At 43.8% G+C, this 24,142-nt stretch overlaps 1 protein-coding gene across 1 annotated transcript; it reads right to left on the reverse strand.

The window, feature by feature from the left end:
- Window positions 1-10,886: 10,886 nt before the first annotated feature.
- Window positions 10,887-15,681, reverse strand: LOC127123056 (uncharacterized). The gene is made up of 3 exons (XM_051053316.1): window positions 15,430-15,681; window positions 12,223-13,055; window positions 10,887-10,900 (listed from the first exon to the last, which is right to left on the reverse strand). The coding sequence occupies exons 2-3, from the start codon at window positions 13,007-13,009 to the stop codon at window positions 10,887-10,889; spliced, it is 801 nt and encodes a 266-aa protein (XP_050909273.1). The 5' UTR covers window positions 13,010-13,055; window positions 15,430-15,681.
- Window positions 15,682-24,142: the final 8,461 nt, after the last annotated feature.

The following is a 24,142-nucleotide window of genomic DNA, read 5'->3' on the forward strand; positions in this document are numbered from 1 at the left end:
GGTTGACTTTTCATCTGACAGATGAATTTGGCAATGCATAGATCACATTAAGCCCCAATCTCCAACTGAAATGGCTCAAGGGTGAAACCCTAGCCTCAATAAGCACAATATAATCACAAAATGAACCCCACAACCATCAGAAACCTCATCTCCTGACTAAGCCCTGACTGGCCCAATGCAACTGATTAGGGTTGACCAGTGGTCAAAACCCTAATCTCAAGGAATCTTCTTCAATCTCCTGATGACATCCAACCATGATGATGATGATGTATCAATTCAATCAAGATGAAGACCAACATCCATTGAGAATCATGAAACCCTAATTCACAGCCCAATCCTCAGATGGCCATGACCAATCAACCCTAGGCTTGCACTTTGACTTCCCATCTTCTGATCAAGACTTGGGAGAATGGCTTGCACAATGTAACCACATGCTATGCAATATGAAATGCCTAATGACCTAAAATGATATGCAATATGATTAGCTTAGTTCCCAAGAGAAGAGGGCAAATTTTGAGGTGTTACAGCTGCCCCTATTCAATCCACTGTGAATCTGTCAATACGAAATAGCCTCGGCTTTCGGATGATCAGGATGAAGAGTGATTGAATACCAAGAACAGACGAACAATTTGCACTCTGATGGGATAATAATTAACGACACCTGTCAGCATCGGCGAAGAAACAAACTCGAAACCGTCGACCTGGATACCAAAATAAATGGTAGCACAGGGATAACCATGGTCTGAGCACCACACATCCACTCAGGATTATCATTCTCTTTTTTTTCTTTTTTTTCTTTTCTTGAACCCCGAAATTTCCTCTGCGCAAACGATCCTCAGATCTCTGCATTTGAACCCCGGAAAATGCCTCAGCACTCCTTCTTTGCCAAAATAATGAACCCCATCTCCAGTTTGAACCCCAGTCGCCTGACGATAACTCTCGATCGCCAGAATGAACCCCATTCTCCAGAAAATGTCGCAACATCTCCCTTTCTCCGCTTGAACCCCGTCTCCAGAAAATGTATCCACATTTCCTTTTCTCCATTTGAACCCCATCTCCAGAAAATGTATCCACATTTCCTTTTCTCCATTCTCTCGTGATAATTCCGCTGGCAACGTCGGAAATAACACTCAACCACTCTGAGGGCGACATGTCAGAGGGTAAACCTTCACAAAGGAAGGTAGCATGTGTATCTCTTCCTCAGAAGACACCTATAACAACCTCCATTGGCATCCGCCAAGGCCTAAGGTGACACATGAATAGAAGACACTCCTAAGGACCTCATCCCGGATACAATCTTCAACTCCAATCTCCATTTGAACCCCAGAAAATGCCGCAACACTTCCTTTTCTCCATTTGAACCCCGAAAATCGCGTTGATCGCGCAACGTCTTCTGATTTTATCTCCATCTCTGTCCGACGGAAACACTTCCCCCAATATCGCACTACTGGGGAACATTGTTGATCTGACGTCGTGATGCTAAACTCCTCAGAGTAACATCTTCACCATCCAGCGAAACCAAAACTCCAAGCGGTAACCACGGCTTGAATTGCGCTGATCGCATAACCTTTCCATCTCTGTTCGACGGAAAACAATTACTCCAGTATCGCACCACTGGGGAAATACCTTTAATTCAATCACGATGCTGAACTCCTCGGAGTAACACCTCTTCACCTTTGAGCAAAACCACCTCTCAAACGGTAACCACGGCTTGAGACTAGCTTATGCTTGCCATGATGAATGATTGATTTTTTCAGCGTAATGCTCCACAATTATGGAAATGCTACGCGATTATTTATTTTTCTATGCAATATGCCATGTTTATTTTTTCATGATGAATGCATAAAGAAAGTATCCCCCTCAAGGGACTCTTCTGGGGAATACGAGACACTCTGCTGAGGGACTCGTCAACGCTCCGATTTCCACCATGCTGGGGAATCACTGCTGCTAGGGATAAGGCACCCTTGCTGGGGAATACCTCCTTTACACCCAACCCTCTCGAGGACCTGCTGGGGAAGAAGAACCATCATCACTCTGTGGGGATACAACAGTCTTGACTTGCTGGGGATATCAATCCTGACTCCGCTTCGGGAAACCCTCCCAGATACTTGCCGACTTCACTGGGGAAATACTCGCATAGGCCCTGCTAGGGGAATAGCAACCTCCAGGCTCAACTGGGGAAACATCAATATATCACCTGCTGGGGATAACCATCCTGATCCTGCTAGGGAACCGCATACCACTCCGCTGGGGATAACCCATGCAATCCATAGGTAGAATCAACTCAGCTGGGGATGCAGAAATCCCTCCGTCCGCTACGGAAACTTGTTCAATCTACTGGTAGGATGAACACTGTTGGAGATATATTTCATTGAAAAAGACCCGCTCCACTCGGGGATAACAACCTTCTGGCCTGGCTGCTGAGGAAACATCGTCGTAAACCCGCCAGGAATAACCATCCTGACTCGGCTGGAGAAGTCCACAGACATTGGAATCCGCTGGGAAGCTAGTCCTATGACTCTGCTTGGGGACCTAGCCGGGAAATGAGAAAAGTTGGTACAGAACACCCGTCGACTCGTCGAACCACGGTATCTACCTTCCAGCCTCGCATCAGCTTTCCACTTTTGGGGAATTTCCAGACTCGTCTGGACCTTTTCTGCTCCATCATCTTGTATCCCAAGGTCGCGCCGCGCTCGACGAGAAAGCGTATTCCTGGGAGTTATACATTCTTTTCAATTTTCCGACTTTGAAGAGTCTTCTTGGTTAATTTCAAGGGTCGTCGGACGTCTCTCGTCGTCCTCTACCGTTCTCTAACTTGCTTTGCCCCTGATCGGGCTCTGCGGGGAATTACATACTTTCCAATCTTCCGACCTTGAAGAGTCTTCTTGATTATCATCAAAGATCGTCGTACGCCTCAACGTCTCCGCCATTCTTTCATTCATTCATTCCTGAGCGAACTCTCTGGGGATTTATTACAATGCTTCCACATCACAACCTGCAAGTGAATGAAAATATCTAACAGTTCCTGCAAAACAGATCGTCAGATAAAACCGTGCCCCAGGCGTGTCAAGATTTCAACACTTGAGTCACTCAACCTTCCAAATAAGATTTCAAGCCTTCAATCTTATAAGCATGCATTGGAAGGAAACCTATATGTTTTAAAATGCAAGATTCTTTATCAAAAATATCTGGATGTTTTTGCAATCAAAGCGGTGATGAAAACAAAAACAAAATTATTTGACTGAATATGCATTTTATTGATTGGAAAAGCGTGGCTCAAACGAGCAATACAAAAGGAAGCAATTCCTGAAAAGAGGTAATTGCGCACAAAAGGAAAAATCTATCCTAATGGCAATGTGAAACTCGTGATCTCATCGAGTTCCAACTCGGTTACACCCCATATGTCCTCAGACTCTCCATGCTTTCTGCCTTCTGAACAAGACAATTCTGACTGGTCCCTACCGGGTATTATCCATGATGCTTTAACCAAAGCGCAAACGATCATGCTAGACGCAATTGTTCGTTTCAATCCCTCTTTTGCCTGGACCGCCCTTTCGGGTTTTCAGTCCACCGGGATACCCTTTTTTGCCCAAGTCGCCTTTTCAGGTTTTCGACTTGCCGGGTGTACATTTTTCATTTTATCCCTAATTTTTGCCCGAACCTTTCTTCTGTTTTTGGTTCGCCGGGATGCCCATTTTTGCCTGGACTATTTTATTCTTTTCGTCCAGCGGGTCAATTATACGAAGTATTTTTTAACTGCGTCCGCATTCACAGGGGATGGAAAATCCTCGCCATCCATGGTCGTTAGCAACAAGGCTCCGCCAGAGAAAACCTTCTTGACCACGAATGGACCTTCATAATTCGGTGTCCATTTGCCCCTTCGATCGTTTTGAGGAGGAAGGATCCTTTTCAGCACCATATCACCCACGTGATATACCCGAGGTCGCACCTTCTTGTCAAAAGCACGCTTCATCCGTTGCTGGTACAACTGCCCATGACAGATGGCTGCAAGCCTCTTTTCCTCTATCAGGCTCAACTCTTCGTACCGGGTCCTTACCCATTCAGCCTCTCGCAATTTCACGTCCATCAGGACTCTTAAAGAAGGAATCTGAACCTCAACAGGTAATACAGCCTCCATCCCATATACCAATGAGAAAGGAGTTGCCCCAGTAGATGTGCGCACCGACGTTCGATACCCATGCAATGCAAACGGCAACATCTCATGCCAATCTTTGTAGGTCACCACCATTTTCTGCACAATCTTCTTTATATTCTTGTTGGCTGCCTCAACCGCCCCATTCATCTTCGGACGATAGGGAGAAGAATTGTGATGCTCAATCTTGAATTCCCGGCACAGCTCTGCCATCATCTTATTGTTCAAATTAGAACCATTATCAGTAATGATTCTCTCGGGAACTCCATATCGGCAAATGATGTCTCTCTTGAGAAATCTAGCAACAACCTGCTTCGTCACATTCGTATAAGAGGCTGCTTCTACCCACTTGGTGAAGTAGTCGATAGCCACTAATATGAACCGATGACCATTCGAAGCTGTAGGCTCAATCTTCCCGATCATATCAATGCCCCACATAGCAAACGGCCACGGAGACGACATCAAGCTCAACGGATTTGGAGGCACGTGCACCTTATCAGCATAAATCTGGCATTTATGGCACTTCCGCACGAAATTAAAACATTGGGCCTCCATTGTCATCCAGTAATAACCTGCTCTCAGCAGCTTCTTCACCATCGCATTCCCACTGGCATGGGTACCGAACGATCCCTCATGAACCTCTTTCATCAATTGGCTTGCTTCTGCATCATCAACACATCTGAGCAAGACCCAATCAAAATTTCTCTTATATAAAACCCCATCCTTATTCAGGTAGAATACCATGGCCAACCTCCGCAGAGTCTTTCTATCTTTCTTAGATGCTCCCTCAGGATACTCTTGCGTCTCAAGATAGCGTTTGATATCATAATACCACGGCTTCTCATCATCAGGTGTTGTATCCACAGCAAACACATAAGCCGGTCTATCCAGACGACCCACTTCCACACTTGGGAACTGATTCCATCTCTGCACCTTAATCAAGGCGGCCAGAGTAGCCAACGCATCTGCCAAAGGATTCTCCTCTCTGGGCACATGATGCATCTTCACCTTAGTGAAAAACGTCAACAATCTCCTCGTATAATCTCGATACGGAACCAAATGAGATTGATGCGTATACCATTTTCCGTTAACCTGATTTATCACCAGAGCGGAATCTCCATATATGACAAGGTTCTTGATTCTCAAATCAATCGCCTCTTCAATTCCCAGTATGCAAGCTTCATATTCAGCTACGTTGTTGGTACACTCAAATGTTAGCCGGGCAGCAAAAGGAATATGAGATCCTTTCGGCGTAACCAAAACAGCACCAACACCGCTTCCATTCACGTTAACGGCCCCATCAAACATCAGAATCCATTCGGATTCAGGGTCAGGCCCCTCCTCCGGGATCGGTTCCTCGCAATCTTTCGATTTGAGAAACATGATGTCCTCATCAGGGAATTCAAACTTCATCGGTTGATAATCATCAATGGGTTGCTGGGCGAGGTAATCAGACAATACACTCCCCTTGATCGCTTTCTGAGAGGTGTACTGAATATCATATTCTGTCAAAATCATTTGCCACCTCGCAACCCGTCCGGTCAATGCTGGCTTTTCAAAAATGTACTTGATCGGATCCATCTTGGAAATCAATAAAGTGGTATGAACCAGCATGTACTGCCTTAGTCGGCGAGCAGCCCAGACCAAAGCACAGCAAGTTTTCTCGAGCAGTGAATATCTGGTTTCACAGTCGGTAAACTTTTTGCTTAAGTAGTATATGGCATGCTCTTTTCGACCAGACTCGTCATGCTGCCCCAATACACACCCCATAGACCCCTCGAGGACTGTCAGGTACAGAATTAACGGTCTTCCCTCCACAGGAGGCATCAAAATCGGAGGCTCCTGCAAATATTCTTTTATCTTTTCAAATGCCACTTGGCAATCATCATTCCACCTGACCGTCTGATCTTTTCTTAACAATTTGAAAATCGGTTCACACGTGGCTGTTAAGTGAGATATGAACCGTGAAATGTAGTTCAATCTACCTAAGAAACCACGAACCTCTTTCTCTGTTCTCGGTTCAGGCATTTCTCTTATTGCTTTTACTTTTGCAGGATCAACCTCGATTCCTTTCTCACTTACAATGAACCCCAGCAATTTACCGGACCGCACTCCGAACGTGCACTTGTTCGGATTCAACCTCAGTCTGAACTGTCTCAACCGGTCAAACAGCTTGGCCATATCTACCAAATGCCCCTCTTCTGTTTGGGACTTTGCTATCATGTCATCAACATAGCATTCAATTTCATGATGAATCATATCATGAAACAAAGTCACCATGGCTCTCTGATAAGTAGCACCGGCGTTTTTGAGACCGAATGGCATCACCTTGTAACAAAAGGTGCCCCACGGTGTAATGAACGTTGTTTTCTCCATATCATCTGGCGACATTTTGATTTGATTATAGCCAGAAAAGCCATCCATGAAGGAAAACACCGAGAATTGAGCAGTATTATCTACCAACACGTCAATGTGTGGTAGTGGAAAATCATCCTTCGGACTAGCTCTGTTCAGATCTCGGTAATCCACACACATTCTCACCTTCCCATCCTTCTTCGGGACTGGTACAATGTTCGCAACCCATGGCGGATAATTAGTGACAGCAAGGAAACCAGCATCCCACTGCTTCTGCACTTCTTCTTTAATCTTCATCGCCATATCAGGTCGAGTTCTGCGCAACTTCTGCTTCACTGGAGGACAATCTGTTCTCAACGGTAGCTTGTGCACAACGATATCGGTATCCAACCCTGGCATATCTTGATAAGACCAGGCAAAGATGTCGACATACTCTTTCAGCAACGCCACCATTCGGCTCTTGACACTTTCCTCCAAGGCAGCCCCGATTTTCACTTCTCTTCTAACCTCGTCGGTACCCAGATTCACCACCTCAATCTGCTCTTCATGCGGCTGAATCACCTTCTCCTCTTGTTTCAACAACCTGGCTAATTCCCCTGGCAGTTCACAATCTTCTTCGTCTTCTTCTTCAGCAAGATAGATCGGATTGTCGAAGTCATACAAGGGTGTAACAGGATTGTTATCAATGAGATCCGGAGAAGAATCGCATCTGCATGAATGTTGATTCATGCACTGCTTTAGAACCGGTGTGAGAAATTGCAAAAGGAAAACAAAATGAAAAACATTGCCATTTTTATTTGTTTTTATTTTTAAACTGCAAAAATAAATGAAAAACAGGGAACACCGCTCTTTTGATTGAAAAACATTCTTTATTCATGATGCAAAATTTTGCAAATTATGACATGAGGTGGCCCTTACAATGAACCATTACGTGTCGGGCAACACGTAAGGTTTGCATGCAAATAAGAAAGAAACAAGAAAAATATTACTCTTCGAGGAGAGTGACCCGGATGATTTCTTCGGCCTTCCAGTTCTGGATTTCCATCCCTGGTTCGCACGGCTTTATCCAGTGGTCCATATAGCAGTCGCTGTCAGAGTCTTCATCCATCATACAGATGTGATCCGGATCCAGCATTCCGGCACTCGTAAAAGTTACTGACGCACGACGTCCTCTTCCTCGCCCTGAGCCTCGGCCCGGCTGATATCCAACCCCAAAACGGTCCTTCTTCTCAGGGACCTCCATCATTTTGCCCCAACCAGGAGCCTCTCCGTTCTTAACCACCTCAGTAGCCTGTTTATAAGAAGCGATGGATGGTTTCTCTTCTTCTTGCTTAGCAAACAGAGCATTCTCCACCTTGACGGTTTCAAATGCCTGGCTAGGCGTTTCCCATATTTCGCCGTCCATCTCAACATATTTGAAAGAAGACAGGTGGCTGACAAAGATGTCTTCCTCTCCGCAGATGGTGACGACTTGACCTCCCCAGACATATTTCAACTTCTGGTGCAAAGTCGATGTAACTGCTCCTGCAGCATGAATCCATGGGCGACCCAACAAGCAACTGTAAGCTGGCTGGATGTCCATAACATAGAAAGTCGACTTGAACACCTCGGGTCCAATCTTTACTGGCAATTCCACCTCTCCAAACACGGCCCGTTTTGACCCATCAAAAGCACGCACTATCAAATCAGTCGGGGTCAAAATCAGCCCATCACAGTTTAGCTTCGCTAGGGCTTTCTTAGGCAACACATTCAAAGAGGAGCCGGTATCAACCAGCACATGCGAAAGCACGGCTCCCTTGCATTCCATCGCAATGTGTAGCGCCCGATTATGGTTCCTTCCATCTACGGTCAAATCCATATCAGTAAAGCCCAACCCATGGCTAGCATGCACGTTGGATACGACCGTCTCCAATTGGTTGATTGTGATTTCTTGAGGAACATAGGCTTTCTTCAGAATTTTCAATAAAGCCTCCCTATGACCCTCAGAACTCAACAGCAGTGAAAGAATCGAGATCTTAGAAGGTGTTTGCTGCAAGTGATCCACCAATTTATACTCCGACTTTTTGATGATTCTCAGAAACTCTTCAGCCTCATCATCAAATTTGTTATCCGACCCCGCAGGCGCCGGTGTCATCACAGGAGTATTACCACTATCTGCCACAGCCTTCCCCTTTGCCCTGGCTAAAGCCTCGGCCTTTTCTTTCTTCTCTTTTTCTTCCTCCCCCCTCCTCAAAGCGTCGGGAGCAAACAATCTTCCGCTGCGAGTGAAACCACTGGGACCGGCATTATCCACCTTTAGCACGGTGGTTTCGCTAGCAGAGTGCTCTTCAACTTTCTCCCCGTTACAGTACACCTCTCCCCCATAATGCCATGGCACGGCATCATCTTTGTCATAAGGAATTGGTCCAGGTACCGTGATGGTAACTGGAGCCTCCTCCACCAGGTTAGACAAATCAACCGGGTCATAGAAAATGGTTATGGTGGAGACCTCCTCCTTCTTCCCTTCAGACTTCTCGATCACAATCTCCCCATCGTCCATCAGCCCCTGGACATGCTTCCTCAGAAGCTCACAACCATTTGCAGAAATAGTGCACTCAGCACACTCAAACCCGCAGCCCGGGTAAACCCCATTTCTTAACAACTGCCTCTTGACCTCAGCCAAAGGCGTCTTCAGCTGATCAACATCAAATAGCCCAACTCGACTTTCCTCAGAAATTGCATTCACCCCCCTCTGACCATGCGCAGGCATGGGATTTGCGTTGACATTGGGAGATGGCGCAAAATTAATGGCTTTGGAATCCACCAGGTCTTGAACTGTGTGCTTAAAAGCTTTACAGTTCTCAATGTTGTGCCCGGGCGCACCCGAGTGGAATTCACATTTAGCATTCTCATCATAACTGGCTGGCCTTTGATCAGGTCTCAAAGGTGCCAGAGTTCTGGTCTGCACAAGGCCCAAATCCTGCAGCTTCTTAAACAAGAAAGCATAACTCACTAGAGGCCTATCAAATTGACGATCCTGCGCTCTGCCTCGGATCTGATAACCAGCCCTTTGTTGTCTCTGCTGAAAGGGTTGTTGTCTTTGTTGCTGTGACTGCTGCTGTTGCTGTTGCGGTTGTGCTGAATGAGACTCAGCAGGAATTGTTACTGCAGCAGTGTGCTGGAAGTAACGTTCCCTACTGGGTCCACGTTGTGTATAGACTGCACTGGTGTCTCCTTCCTTCTTCCTCTGCCCACCATTACTACCGAATGGCTTCTTCGAACCTGAAGAAGAAGAAGACGCACCCTGAATTTTGCCCAGCTTTAACCAACTCTCTATTCTTTCTCCAGCTACCACGATGTCAGAGAAGTTGGTAACAGGACACCCCACCATTCGTTCTGCAAACGGCCCCTGTAGGGTCCCCATAAACAAATCCGACATCTCCCTGTCCACCAGAGGAGGTTGCACCCTCGCAGCCAGTTCTCTCCATCGCTGAGCATACTCCTTGAATCCTTCGTTATGCTTTTGAGACATACCCTGCAGCTGGGTACGACTCGGAGCCATATCAGCATTAAATTGGTATTGCTTAAAGAAAGCATCTCCCAAATCTTGCCAGCTTTTGATATCGGACGATCTCAACTTGGTGTACCATTCCAAGGAGCCTCCAGACAGGCTGTCCTGGAAAAAGTACATCCACAGTTTTTGATCCGCGGTGTATGCTGAGATTTTGCGGACAAATGCCTGGAGATGAGTTTCCGGGCAGGAACTACCGTTGTATTTGTCAAAGGCAGGCGCTTTGAATTTCTGAGGAATCACAATCCCCTCCACCAGTCCCATGTTGGACATGTTTACCACCCCAGGCGTGGCATAGCTCTCCAGCACTTTTATCTTTTCAGCCAGCAGCTGAATTTCCTTGTTCTGAGGAGGAATGTCATAAGGCACAAAAGGCTCATTTCGCATAGAGAACTGGTCAGCCTCTCTATCTTCCTCCTGATCTTCGTCAAAACCATAAAACGGAGGCACAAAGTTGTCTTTCGTATTCTGCCCCGGTTGGCCACCAACACCACCAGCATTATTCACCAGACCAACTGTTGTCCTCTTTCCACCATCACGAGATCCCTGCCCCTGGTTGGAGACTCCATCCAGGTTGACCCCACTGTTCTGAGCAGAAACCCGCTCGAGTTTCTCAACTTTATCTGCAAGAGCCTTCTGACCAATGGCAAAACCTTGCATTATATTGATCAGTTCGGTCATTTTCTCCTTCAATTCCAGCATATCAGCACTGGGAAGCTCCATGAGTCTGGGAGTGTTTCTTCTTGTGTAATATCTGTGAGGGCGAGTTGAGTGCAGGGGTACTACCCTTCGAGCGCGAGCAATGATTCCTGGTTACAAACAAACACGTTAGTAATAGTCACCTGCAAAATAAAACACAAGTTATCATGATTATGCATGTATGCAGTGCCTATCCATATGAAGGACACTCTGTCTCTCGACCCTGGCATCATCGAGACAAATAATAATCCGGCATTAACATTCTGATTAGCAGTGTTTGATTTTGTTGTGCAGATCGGAGATATGTGATTTAGCAAGAATACCCCCAACCATGTGTGTGCTTGTGTAAGTGCATACGGCCAGGCAAATAAAGCTTGAAAACCAATCACTGAATGAAAATCGCCATCACATAACCAAAAGAGTGCACAATCAGTGCAATAGTCATACATCAGATCAAATATCAAATACAATCCTCCAAAATAGGAAAGAAATACAAGCAAATGAATTCCGTCAACAAGCCTGACGGTAATTCAACACAAATGAAAGATCTATCTGGATGAGGGTCCCACAGGTGGCCCCATCTCGCCTTCCATCCTTGCGAACTCTACGGCGAACCTGAGCTCGGTGTTCTCCTGCTGTAGTCTTCCAACTTCCTTCTGATGAATCTTCATCTGCCTGAAGTAATGATCTCTCTCAGCTAGGTAATGATCTCTCTCAACCCTGATCTTTGCTTTCTCTGCTTCCCACTCTGCAGCAAGTACTCTGGCTCTCTCATCCCTCTGTTCTCTGACAAGGATCTGCCTCCTCTTCTCATCTTCAATAACCTGGGATGCTCTGAACAGCTTCTCCTTTGTGATGTCATGCTCCCGGTTGGACGATGCTAAAGCTTGGCTGATCTTCCCATAATAGGCTGTATCCATCTCAAATCGCTTGGTCTCCAAAGCATGCCGCTTATCCTGATCTTCCATCTTTGCTTTGAGCTCCTGATTAGCTCTCTGAACCCGAGCAACACTCATCTCCAGTTCCGTCTTCTCTGTAAGCAGCTGATCTCGTTCCCGCTTCATCTCTAAGAACTCATCCATACCGACAGTAGAAGGAGTCTCCTCAACCAACGGATACCACGGATCAACCATAGGAAATGGTAGACAAGTAAGCTCCACTCTCTTTCTGAGCCAATCATCGAACGGAGGAAAAGATCTGTTGTTAGCTCTACCCCAGGAAGCCTTGCCCTTCCTCTGAATGCTGCGCCATGCATCGGATACCTGCTTTACCCTATCCTGGTTACCCTCAACCGGGAAGTACACAGATTCCTGAATCTCACTCTTGTACGGTGGAAGCTCCATAGCGAATCCCATCTGCCTCTTAAGAAGTGTCGGGTTGTAATTAATGCAACCCTGGATCCCTATAAGCGGCACATTGGGAAAACCCCTGCAACTGCATATGAAATCTTGGCCAACCCCACTACTGTGAGTCCAATCTATGTCCTTAGCCCTCAAACCCATCAGTTTGGTCGCCCAAGTAACATTCTGGCCCAGAAGAACAAAAGCACCCTTGGATGGCAAGTAACCCATAAACCACTTGACCAATAACTGCGCACAGCATCGAATCAGACCCCCACGCCTCTTCTCATTCCGGTTATGAACCGAATAATAGACATCTCCAATCAATGTAGGGATAGGATTCCTTCGAATAAACAAGCGGATGGCATTGATATCCACAAAGTTCTTCTGGTTCGGAAACAGAATGATCCCATAAATGCTCGCCGCAACCAGAGCACAGACAGCTTCCCAATTCCCCAATTCTGACTGCTCTTTAGCCTTAGCCTCTAGGAAACTCAGATGAAAACCAGGCAGCTTACCCTTCTCCTTCAGATTACCCTTCACAACCTCTGGACTCAGATAGAAGGCACGAGAAATCCCACCAATATCAGGTTCTTCCTTAGTAACACGGAAAGGAACCTGATCCCTGATCTGGATATTCAAAATATCAGCATAATCTTCCAACATGGGCCCTAGCACATAATCTGGGAAAACGAAACATCTCAGCTCGGGATCGTAAAACTGAAGTAGAGTATGGATGGCGCTCCTGTCTCTGTCCATGAGCCTGAAAACCATCTTCAGAATACCCCCATACACCGCACGAAACAACCCCACATGGTCAGGAGTGATCAATGCTATCATATCCTTCAACACACTGATATCCGGGTCAAAGAAACTGTAAGCAACATCGTCCTTCAAGCCGGGTCTTCTCATCTCTGAATAGAAAGTCTCTCAGCCAAGATCTCGATCAAAAGGGTCCCTGCATATGGGTAAACATGTGTTAGATGTAATTAATGCAAGATGCAATGATGCTGATGAATGAATGCAATGCGTTGCCATCCTCCAAGCCATCTGATCATCTGCACTGAATCTGGGCTCTGAACTGATCATAACCATCTGAGGAATACACAATCACAATTCTGACCCACGGGTTCCGAAATAAACGGAAGACAGATACATCATCATCATCATCTGACAATCTCTGAGCAGATACCCATCATCATCTGAATCGGCCCGGGGAATCCGAAATAAACGGGTCCCCACTGATAAATATCTCGGCCCGGGGAATCCGAAATAAACGGATCCCCACTGATAAATCACGGACAGCACTCCGGCGTCACGGCAACAAATAACCATAAATCCGACTCATAAATATGTCTCTGAATCACAGCTCAAAAAGTCACCATCCGATTATGCATCCGAACAATCACCCTCCCCTCACAGGTAAATTCTAAACAGGTCACCCTAAGGCGGATAATAGTCTCAACGATCGGGCGGGGATACTCAATGGGTTTGCCCTTGCGGGTGTGCCATTGTAGCTCCCTTAAGATCGTCTAAACCAAAGATCCGGGAAATGATCGGTCATCAGAGTCAACAGCCCAAAAGAGATAACCCAACCAAAGTGGAGAACCCCACTGGAAGAGCACTTCTCAGATGAACCTCGTCCGACTTGTGGTATGTCACGTCGCAACAATATGCCCAACCGACACATGAGCGACGTGAGACCACGCTAATCCTAGGTGTATACTCGGGCCTGGGTTTTAGCCCCACTCAGAACACCCACCCCAAAGTAACAGAACCACCTGCAGAGGAAGATGGCAACATGACAGTAATGATGCATGCACGTATTAATGCAAGTATATACACAGTGGTTAGAATAATAAATGCAATAAATCAAACATCACAAGCAACCTAAACTATCCTAAAACGCTAGGAAGGACTCGCTTAGGGACGATGGACCAGCATAGGTCTACATACGTGTGTCCCCAGCAGAGTCGCCAGCTGTCGCATCCTGCGAAAAATCAACCGGCGAGCTAAAAATAAAAACACACAGAGCCGCCACTAAACGTTATTTATCCCAAGATAGGGAAAGGAAACGCTCAGAGAAACCTGGAAAGACATGGTCTCGCGACCAGAGAGAAAAGGTTCGGGAGTCGGTTACGCAAGGGGAAGGTATTAGCACCCCTCACGTCCGTCGTACTCGACGGGATCCACGTCCTAGAATAAAGAAAAGGTTGCTAAACATCACACACACACAAGGGAACGCAGGTGGGGTTAAGAGGAACGGGCTCGATAAGGTATCGCACCTTATGCCTACATATCTTGTCTGGAACAAGAATCAGAGCCACTGTAGTTCGGCTTACGCACGCCAAACAACACAAACATACAAACAAGCAAGGGTGGCAAACATGGAGCCCGACAACCACTTGATGGAATTACGTCGGCATCCGAACCAAAACACACTCAAAAGGGCAAACGTGGAGCCCGACAGCCAATCACTGGGCTTACGTCGGCATCCGAACCAAAACACACAGTCAGATAACAAGTAAACACACGCAAAAAAAGAAAAAGGTTGCCCGGAGTGGTCTCGCACGACCACCTGCCTACATACCTCGTCTGGCACGAGGATCAGGGCGATGTAGTTCCCCTGAAAGGGACTAAATTGCTAACCAGAAACCGGGGAAAGATACACAACTAGGGAGCTGAGACTCGAGCCTAATGTTGTCATGCATCGTTAACCCTAAGTTCGGTTTTCTATCCTACTTGCATAAGCAAACTAACCTAACCAGGAAAGAAGCTAGCACACAAGCATACAATCATATATCATCAAATGAGAACAGGTATCTCGAACAAGCATGTCAATCAGATATCCACATAACACGCACTATAGCCAAACAAGGGGCTCAATCAATCAGGTTTGACTGCCTAAGCAATCGTCTGTACAGGCTGTGTTTGCTCTTAACCTTGCCATTACGAGGCTAAGGTGAAGCAGATGAAAGGATGAAGTGAGGATCAGACCTCACAGCTCTTATCCCTAACCAGGGAGAGCTGACAAATGAGCATGGGTCCAGAATAGGGGAACCCTTCTATACTCGATGACTCTGACACAACAGATCTTGGGCTTTTGATCTCAATGCTACAACCATGTAATGGGAGCAAGGAGAAGACTCACTGAATAGTGGGGGACAGGTTGCTTGTCCCTACCTTCCACCAATTGCCTTACTTGAAGGGCTTTTCCTGCTTGGCTTAAAAATAAACATACACAAGCATTGCCTCTTAAGGAGGACTTCAGACAATTTGCCCGGCCCGGTAACAGCCGGGTCTCCAGACTACATGAAGTTTTAAGAAGTTACCTCAATGCAAATTGCTTATGCAAAGCAAAGCAAAGCAATAGTTCACAAGGAACTGAGCAACTAAAGTACCTGGAAACAATCAAACTCAGTCAGTACTCAATCAGACAAACTGTAAAGCAAACAGTTAAACAGCTTAAACAATACAACACAAAGCAAGCTCAAGGCTTAAGCCCAAGCTCCAACACCTACAAAACAATGTTATGTTAGTGTACAAACATCCACAACATCAATTAAAATCAACTTGTATCATTCTCCATGTACATTATGCTTTTGATCCTGAAAAACCAAGCAAATATTAGCAACTAGACCACTAGGCCAAGCCTAGGGTCCCAAAGCAAGAAAAAAGTTAAAACAGCAAGGTATCCACCATCCAACATCAAATTAACATCAAACAAGAGCAAACATCCTTGGTCTCATGTTTATATCATCCATCAAGTTCAATTCATGCATAAAACAATCCATATTGGTTCAAATGAAGCACCAAATATACAAACAGAATTATCGCATTCAAATCCATACCAAAACACATCCAAAAATTCTCAAATTAATTACACCTAAACAGGGGTCAATCAAGGTCTACCATGTCAAATTTGAGCTCAATTGGGCAAATGGAACCATGTCAATGAAAATCAACAAAAACAGACACAATTTCATGCTTCAATTCACAACATCAATGCATACATCCACTTCAAAAATTCATAACTCAATGAAAACAAAAAAGAAATGGATGAGACCAAAACAGGGAGGTCACACAACGTGTCTAGTTCATGCATATCAAATTTCATGGCCATACAATACAATATGAGGATTTCCCAATCAATCTACCAACATGTATCACATGAGCTTGCAATTTCAACAACCAGAAATGAAAAATCAAGATTAAATTGAAAATACAGTGAAAAATCCTACAAAAATTCATCAAGCATCCTAACATGTCCACAAGTCATCATGCCAAATTTCATTCAATTCTAACATGCATAGGCTATCCAATTAAATTCAACAAGTTGACATCAAGAGGTGTGACACAAATTGTCACACCTAAGTTCCAAAATTCATATCTCAATGATCAGGTATCAAAAACTCATGAAATTTACATATAAATGAACATCATCCAGTCAACAATCATCACAAAAATTGTCAAGAATTTATTTTACATTATGAGCATTTCACATTGGATTTGGCAAACCATGTACAAAATGACACATACAATCAAACCTTAGGCATTTTAATTTTCTACACATGCAAAAAAATCCACAAAAATCATGATAAAATTCTACACATTTCCAGAAGAACAATGCAAAAAATCTCACCAAAATTGGATAAAAAACGAGTGAGTTATGAATTTCTAAAGATCAGGCATCAAAATGAAATGAAATTGTGAAAAAAAATGAAATAAAAAACCGCGCGGTTTCGCTAAGCGAACCGGAAGCTTCGCTAGGCGAACACTCATCTTCTTCAAGCTTCGCTAGGCGAATGGATCACTCGCTAGGCGAATACGCGATTTCCTCGCGAAAAAAGACGACGGAACAGTGAACACAACACACACTTACGAACAAATTTTCACAGAATCATGCAAGCAATATACCGATCGAAACGTCTCGTCATGTAGAACATCGAAACAACAAGCATTCATCCTAAATCTACTCATGCTAACCGGATCGAGCAAAAGAAAATTTATCATCAAAAGTTCAGATCTACATATCTCATTCAATTCTTAACGAAAACGCATGATTCAAGTTGCAGTGTGTTCTACGTTGCAAGATCTACCTAAACCACATGTCAATTTCAAGAATCGAAAGGTTTGAATTCTGACCTTATGAAGCAACAGTTGCGAAATCGAGCTCCTCAAGGCTCCAATGGTGAAAACAGATGGAGTTTGTTGATTAGGAAGGTGAATGGAGAAGCTAACTTAGCTCGAAACAGCTCCAAGTGCAAGAATCATGAAGATGCCATTGTTGTGCAAGCCTTTGGACAGTTGGAATTCTTGAAGATTTGGCCACGAATTCTGCAAAACAGTTCACCACAACCACATGTAGAACCTGAATCAATCAAAAACGAAGCAAATTGATGAAGATTTTGTGAAGAAATGTGAAAAAAAAGTGATGAAGTTTTGAGAGAATTTGAGAGGTTTTGGAGGGAAATTCAGTTTGGATCTTGAAGAATGAAATGTGGTTAACAAATTCTGTTATGATTAACAATATATACCATCTCCTTAATCCACTTCTTAATCCATAATTACCAAAATCATGTGATTAGTGCTAATGAGCTTTTTAAGTGCAAGGGCAAAATGGTCCTCTCCAAATAATGCAATGTGACAGCAAATGACAGCTCAAACAAGTTCTATTTGGCATATGGAGTGTATTAGAATTGGCCTTGCATTCAAAAACCATGAATTTGCAAAATGTCCATTTTTAGCACTTCATTTTCCAAGCCCAAATCCAATTTACATGCCTTAGCCATGAAATGAATATTCAAACACCCTTAAAATGCCATTCCTGAGGTGTTGGAAAAAGTCCCATTCAAAAAAATTCAATTATTTTGAAAGTTGGACAATTTTGCCCCTGGTCCAATTCAGCTGTCCAGTTGAAAAGTGACTTTTTGCCTTGGCCATTTTTGGACAAATCCAATGATGCACCCTTGAAGTACATGTCAAATGGAGTTTGTGCATATAAAGAACTTGCAATTTGGACAATCCATGTGGAAGTTATGGCCTCCTGATTACGGGTCATTTTTGAAATTCACTGAGCCCCAATTTCCAAACCATACATTGGATTTTCAAGTTCTTGGACTTTTTGGAAAGGTGAGAACAAGATCTACAACTTTCATGTTGAACAAATTTTCATTTGAAGCTTCCTTGGACACGTGGCTTTGAGGTCCAAAACTTTCCATTTTTGGAAACTTCAGTTAAAGGTCACTTTCTATTTTTGGCAGTTTTTGTCCTGACTTGATTTCCTTCATTTTTAAGCTTTGAGATGTCATTCAACACTTGTTCCAACATGATTGAAGTGTCTTCAACTCATTTTCACCTCCAAATCCATCAGATCATGTACAGTTGACCACGGTTGACTTTTCATCTGACAGATGAATTTGGCAATGCATAGATCACATTAAGCCCCAATCTCCAACTGAAATGGCTCAAGGGTGAAACCCTAGCCTCAATAAGCACAATATAATCACAAAATGAACCCCACAACCATCAGAAACCTCATCTCCTGACTAAGCCCTGACTGGCCCAATGCAACTGATTAGGGTTGACCAGTGGTCAAAACCCTAATCTCAAGGAATCTTCTTCAATCTCCTGATGACATCCAACCATGATGATGATGATGTATCAATTCAATCAAGATGAAGACCAACATCCATTGAGAATCATGAAACCCTAATTCACAGCCCAATCCTCAGATGGCCATGACCAATCAACCCTAGGCTTGCACTTTGACTTCCCATCTTCTGATCAAGACTTGGGAGAATGGCTTGCACAATGTAACCACATGCTATGCAATATGAAATGCCTAATGACCTAAAATGATATGCAATATGATTAGCTTAGTTCCCAAGAGAAGAGGGCAAATTTTGAGGTGTTACAGTCCCAATTTTTGGAAAAAGGTTTTCACGTGAAAAGGGAAAAGAGGCAGAAAGGGCAAAAGGCAGAGCAAGAGAAGAGGAGGAGCTTGAAGCTGCGGAATTTGCCGGATTAACTCAGGTAAGGGGGGTTTATCATCAATTAACGGGTATTATGGGATGATATGTACTGGGTAGTAATAGACCATTTGTTTACCTCTGATTGGATGATATATGCTGAATTGTGAAACTTTTGAGATGAACGAAAATTTGATTATAATTGACGAAATTCGTAGGAATTTGAGATGGAAAGGTTAGCAAATTGTGAAAATCGAAAGTGTATGATTAGTGATAGATGATAGGAATGAATTGTGTGTAAAATTTGGACTGTAGAAGGTTGAATTGGGTAGATCTCGTAGCAGAGAAAGCCATTGCAGATCTGTGAGCTCTGGTTTCTGGTCATACGCGTATGGCACTAGGCAATACGCGTATGAGATGTTGGTACGCGTATGGGGGGAAGCCTTACGCGTATGGGAGAAAAAGATGACATTTTAAACGTGAATTGGTCTCTGTTGGTACGCGTAATGGGAAGTTGTTACGCGTAGCGTACGCGTATGGGATAGGTGGTACGCGTATGAGTTGGGCGAGGAAATGCGCAATACGCGTAAGAGAGTAGGCATTACGCGTATGGAGTTGGCCAGGTTTGGGCAATACGCGTATGGCATGGACAGTACGCGTATGGGCAGAGTTGGGATTTTCCTGAACTGTTGTTGTGCAGTTTTTGGTTGTTTAGGCTGAGTGATGTACTTAGCTGAGATATGATGTGATAGGGATCATTTCCCGTTGTTTTGAGTGGCATAGGTATTAGTAGAGTGTGCTAATACTGTGTTTGCTTTTGTGGCATGATATGATATGCTTTTGTGATTAATTATGTTGATGATGTGTGATGGTATACATGATGATGTGAATGTATACATTTGTGAATAGACTGTATTATGACTTAGAGTGTGAGCATGTGTCTATTCTTGATTATTGTTGATGTTGCATTGCTAGGTGATTAGCATGCATATTGTGGCCTTCGGGTGGTAGCTAATTCCCATGGTGAGGAATTAGTGAGTTTAGTCATTTTTGGACTGTTGTTGATTGTTTGCATGCTAGGTGATTAGCGTGCATTTCATGGCCCATTTGGGGTGGTAGCTAATTCCCATGGTGAGGAATTAGTGAGTGAGTCACTATGTCTCAAATGAGTGGGACTAGTGAGCTTGGTAGCCGTGCCTGGATTTGGACGGTGAGGTTGAACTATATGTTCACAAATAGTTGGTACCGCATGCATAGAGTCTCATTGCATAATGAATGTATGGCATATGATATGAATGGATGTATTCCAGTATCATATGTGTGTTGTGTGTTGTGTTGTTAATGATTGAATATGATGGAGATTCGTACTGTTGAGTATGACGTTTGAATGGATATTACTGTTGCTGAATGCGTAGTCTAATTAGGGTGAATTAATGTGTTAATTACTTGGCATTACATGTTGTTCTATAATGCTTATTATATTGATTGAGGAACTCACCCTTACGCCTATTTTTCAGGTAACGAGAAATGAGTTGAGTAGAAGCTAATGCTTGGAGTCTAGAGTAGTTTCTTATGGGTCATGCTCTGATAGATGTAACATCGGGAGGGAATGTTTTAATTAATTTTATATTGGTTGTTGGATGATTTACATGTATAGTGTTACATGTTTTACATTGATGTTGAATTTGATTCCGCTGCGAATTATGCAAAAGACCTTATTTTGATTTAAATAAAGGAGCATGACAGGATATTTGATGAATGTAGTGAAATGATTGTGTGACACCCTTCGGGGCATAATTACTCTGATGAATATATGTGTATTTTAATTATAATAATTGGGGTATTTAGAAGGGTGTTACATTAGTGGTATCAGAGCATAGTCGGTCGTGTCGAGTCGTAGTTATTCTGTTTCCCCTGTACGGGATAGGTGTTGTGTAACCCTATCAGTACTTATTTATTTAGCTTGTTTGGGTTTTCAGAATAGGGATGGCTGGAAGAGGTAGAGATGATGCTGCGATTGCTGAGGCTCTGGGTATGCTAGCTGGAGTACTTGGAGGAAATCCGAATGTTGTGGGAATGGGAGCTGCTCGTCAGTTGAGTGAGTTCCAGAAGAACAATCCTCCAATGTTTAAGGGAGCATACGATCCAGATGGTGCTCAGAAGTGGCTGAAGGAGATAGAGAGGATCTTCAGAGTAACTGAGTGTGCTGATAACCAGAAGGTCAGGTTCGGTACACATATGCTGTCAGAGGAAGCTGATGATTGGTGGGTTGCTACCCGCACTGAGTTGGAAACTGCTGGAGATGCTGAGATTACTTGGGCTGTATTCAGAGAGAGATTTCTGAGGAAGTATTTTCCCGAAGATGTCAGAGGAAAGAAAGAGATAGAGTTCTTGGAATTGAAGCAGGGTAACCGGACTGTTACTGAGTATGCTGCTAAGTTCACAGAACTGTCGAAGTATTACACTCCCTATGCTGAGGTTGCTGGGGAATTTTCAAAGTGTGTGAAGTTTGAGAACGGGTTGCGTCCCGAGATCAAGCAGGCAATTGGATTCAGAGGATCAGAGTGTTTTCTGATTTGGTTGACTGTTGCAGGATTTTCGAACAGGATTCCAAGGCAAGAGCTGAGAGCTATCAGCAGAGAGTTGATAGGAGAGGCAAGAATCAGATGGATCGTGGAAAACCGTATGCTGCTGGCAAAGGTTTTCAGAGACAGAGTGGGATGAAGAGGCCTAGTGGGGGAGACTCTAGTGCTCCTGCTAAGTGTTACAGATGTGGTCAAGCTGGACATCGTATCCATGAGTGTACCAGTAATGAGAAGAAGTGTTTCAAATGTGGAAAAGGTGGTCATTTGGCTGCAGATTGCCGGTTGAAGACTGTGACTTGTTTCAACTGTGGAGAGTTGGGTCATATCAGTCCACAGTGTCCTAAGCCGAAGAAAGAGAATCAGTCAGGAGGCAAGGTTTTTGCTTTATCGGGTTCTGAGACTTCTGCAGATGATCGTTTGATCCGAGGTACGTGTTATATTAATGGCTTTCCTCTTGTAGCTATTATTGACACAGGTGCTACTCATTCTTTTATATCTTTGGATTGTGCTGTGAAGCTTAAGTTAGAGATATCTAAGATGTTTGGAAGTATGGTGATTGATACTCCTGCGAAGGGTTCAGTAACTACTACTTCAGTTTGTCTAAGTTGTCCCTTGAGTATTTTCGGTAGAGACTTTGGGATAGACCTTGTATGTCTTCCGTTGGTGCAGATTGATGTTATCTTGGGTATGAACTGGTTGGTGTTTAACCGAGTTTACATCAACTGTTTTGATAAGACTGTGATATTTCCTGAGATTGAGGAAGGAAAGAGTTTGTTTTTATCAGCAAGACAAGTGAATGAGGAAGTGGCAGATGGGGCAGAGTTGTTTATGCTGTTAGCGACTTTGGAAGCTAAAGATAAACTGGTGATTTGTGATCTGGCTGTGGTATGTGATTTTCCTGATGTGTTTCCGGAAGAGGTGAATGAATTGCCGCCAGAGCGTGAAGTTGAGTTCTCGATCGATTTGGTACCTGGTACTAGACCGATATCGATGGCTCCATACCGTATGTCTGCTGTTGAGTTAGCCGAATTGAAGAGTCAGTTGGAAGATCTGTTGGATAAGAAATTTATTCGTCCGAGTGTGTCACCGTGGGGTGCACCAGTGTTGTTGGTTAAGAAGAAAGAAGGTACTATGAGGTTGTGTGTGGACTACAGGCAATTGAATAAAGTGACGATCAAGAATCGGTATCCTTTACCGAGGATTGATGATTTGATGGATCAATTGGTTGGTGCTAGGGTGTTCAGCAAGATAGACTTGAGATCTGGGTATCATCAGATACGTGTGAAAACTGAGGATATTCAGAAGACTGCTTTCAGAACCAGGTATGGACATTATGAGTATTCTGTGATGCCTTTTGGTGTGACTAATGCGCCTGGAGTATTTATGGAGTATATGAATAGGATTTTTCATCCGTATCTAGATCAGTTTGTCGTGGTGTTTATTGATGACATTTTGGTGTATTCGAAATCTGAAGAAGAGCATGTTGAGCATTTGAGAGTGGTTTTAGAAGTTCTCCGAGAAAAGAAGTTATTTGCTAAACTGTCTAAGTGTGAATTTTGGTTAGAAGAAGTTAGTTTTCTTGGGCATGTGATTTCAAGAGGTGGTGTTGCTGTTGACCCTTCTAAGATAGAAGCGGTATCTAAGTGGGAAGCTCCGAAGTCAGTTTCTGAAATAAGAAGTTTTCTTGGACTGGCAGGTTACTATAGGAAATTCATTGAGGGATTTTCTAAGTTGGCGTTACCGTTGACAATGTTGACTAGAAAGGGGCAAGCGTTTGTTTGGGACTCAAAATGTGAAGAAGGTTTCCAAGAGTTAAAGAAAAGGTTGACTACTGCTCCTATTCTGATATTACCGAGTTCGTCGGAATTATTTGAGGTTTATTGTGATGCTTCATTGTTGGGTCTAGGTGGTGTGTTGATGCAGAATAAGCAGGTTATAGCTTATGCTTCGAGACAGCTGAGGGTTCATGAGAGGAACTATCCGACGCATGATTTAGAGTTGGCAGCTGTGGTATTTGTTCTGAAGTTGTGGAGGCATTATTTGTACGGATCAAGATTTGAGGTTTTCAGTGATCATAAAAGTTTGAAGTATTTGTTTGATCAGAAAGAGCTAAATATGAGACAGAGGAGATGGTTAGAATTTCTGAAGGATTATGATTTTGGTTTGAATTACCATCCGGGTAAAGCAAATGTAGTGGCTGATGCATTGAGTCGGAAATCCTTACATATGTCTATGTTAATGGTTAAAGAGTTGGACTTAATTGAGCAGTTTAGAGATTTGAGTTTGGTGTGTGAGAGTACTCACAATAGTGTTAAACTGGGAATGTTGAAGTTAACGAGTAGTATTCTGGATGAGATTAGAGAGGGTCAGAAATCTGATATGCTTTTGGTGGATAAGTTGACTTTAGTGGATCAAGGTCAGGGTGGTGAATTCCGAGTTGATGAGAATGGTGTTTTGAGATTTGGTAATCGGGTGTGTATTCCAGATGT

Source organism: Lathyrus oleraceus, chromosome 2 (assembly GCF_024323335.1).
Source record: "Lathyrus oleraceus cultivar Zhongwan6 chromosome 2, CAAS_Psat_ZW6_1.0, whole genome shotgun sequence".
In the NCBI taxonomy this organism is placed as follows: domain Eukaryota; kingdom Viridiplantae; phylum Streptophyta; class Magnoliopsida; order Fabales; family Fabaceae; genus Lathyrus; species Lathyrus oleraceus.

Coding starts and splice junctions, on each gene's coding strand:
- LOC127123056 (XM_051053316.1), bottom strand. CDS start 13,009: ATGAGAAGACCCGGCTTGAAGGACGATGTTGCTTACAGTTTCTTTGAC.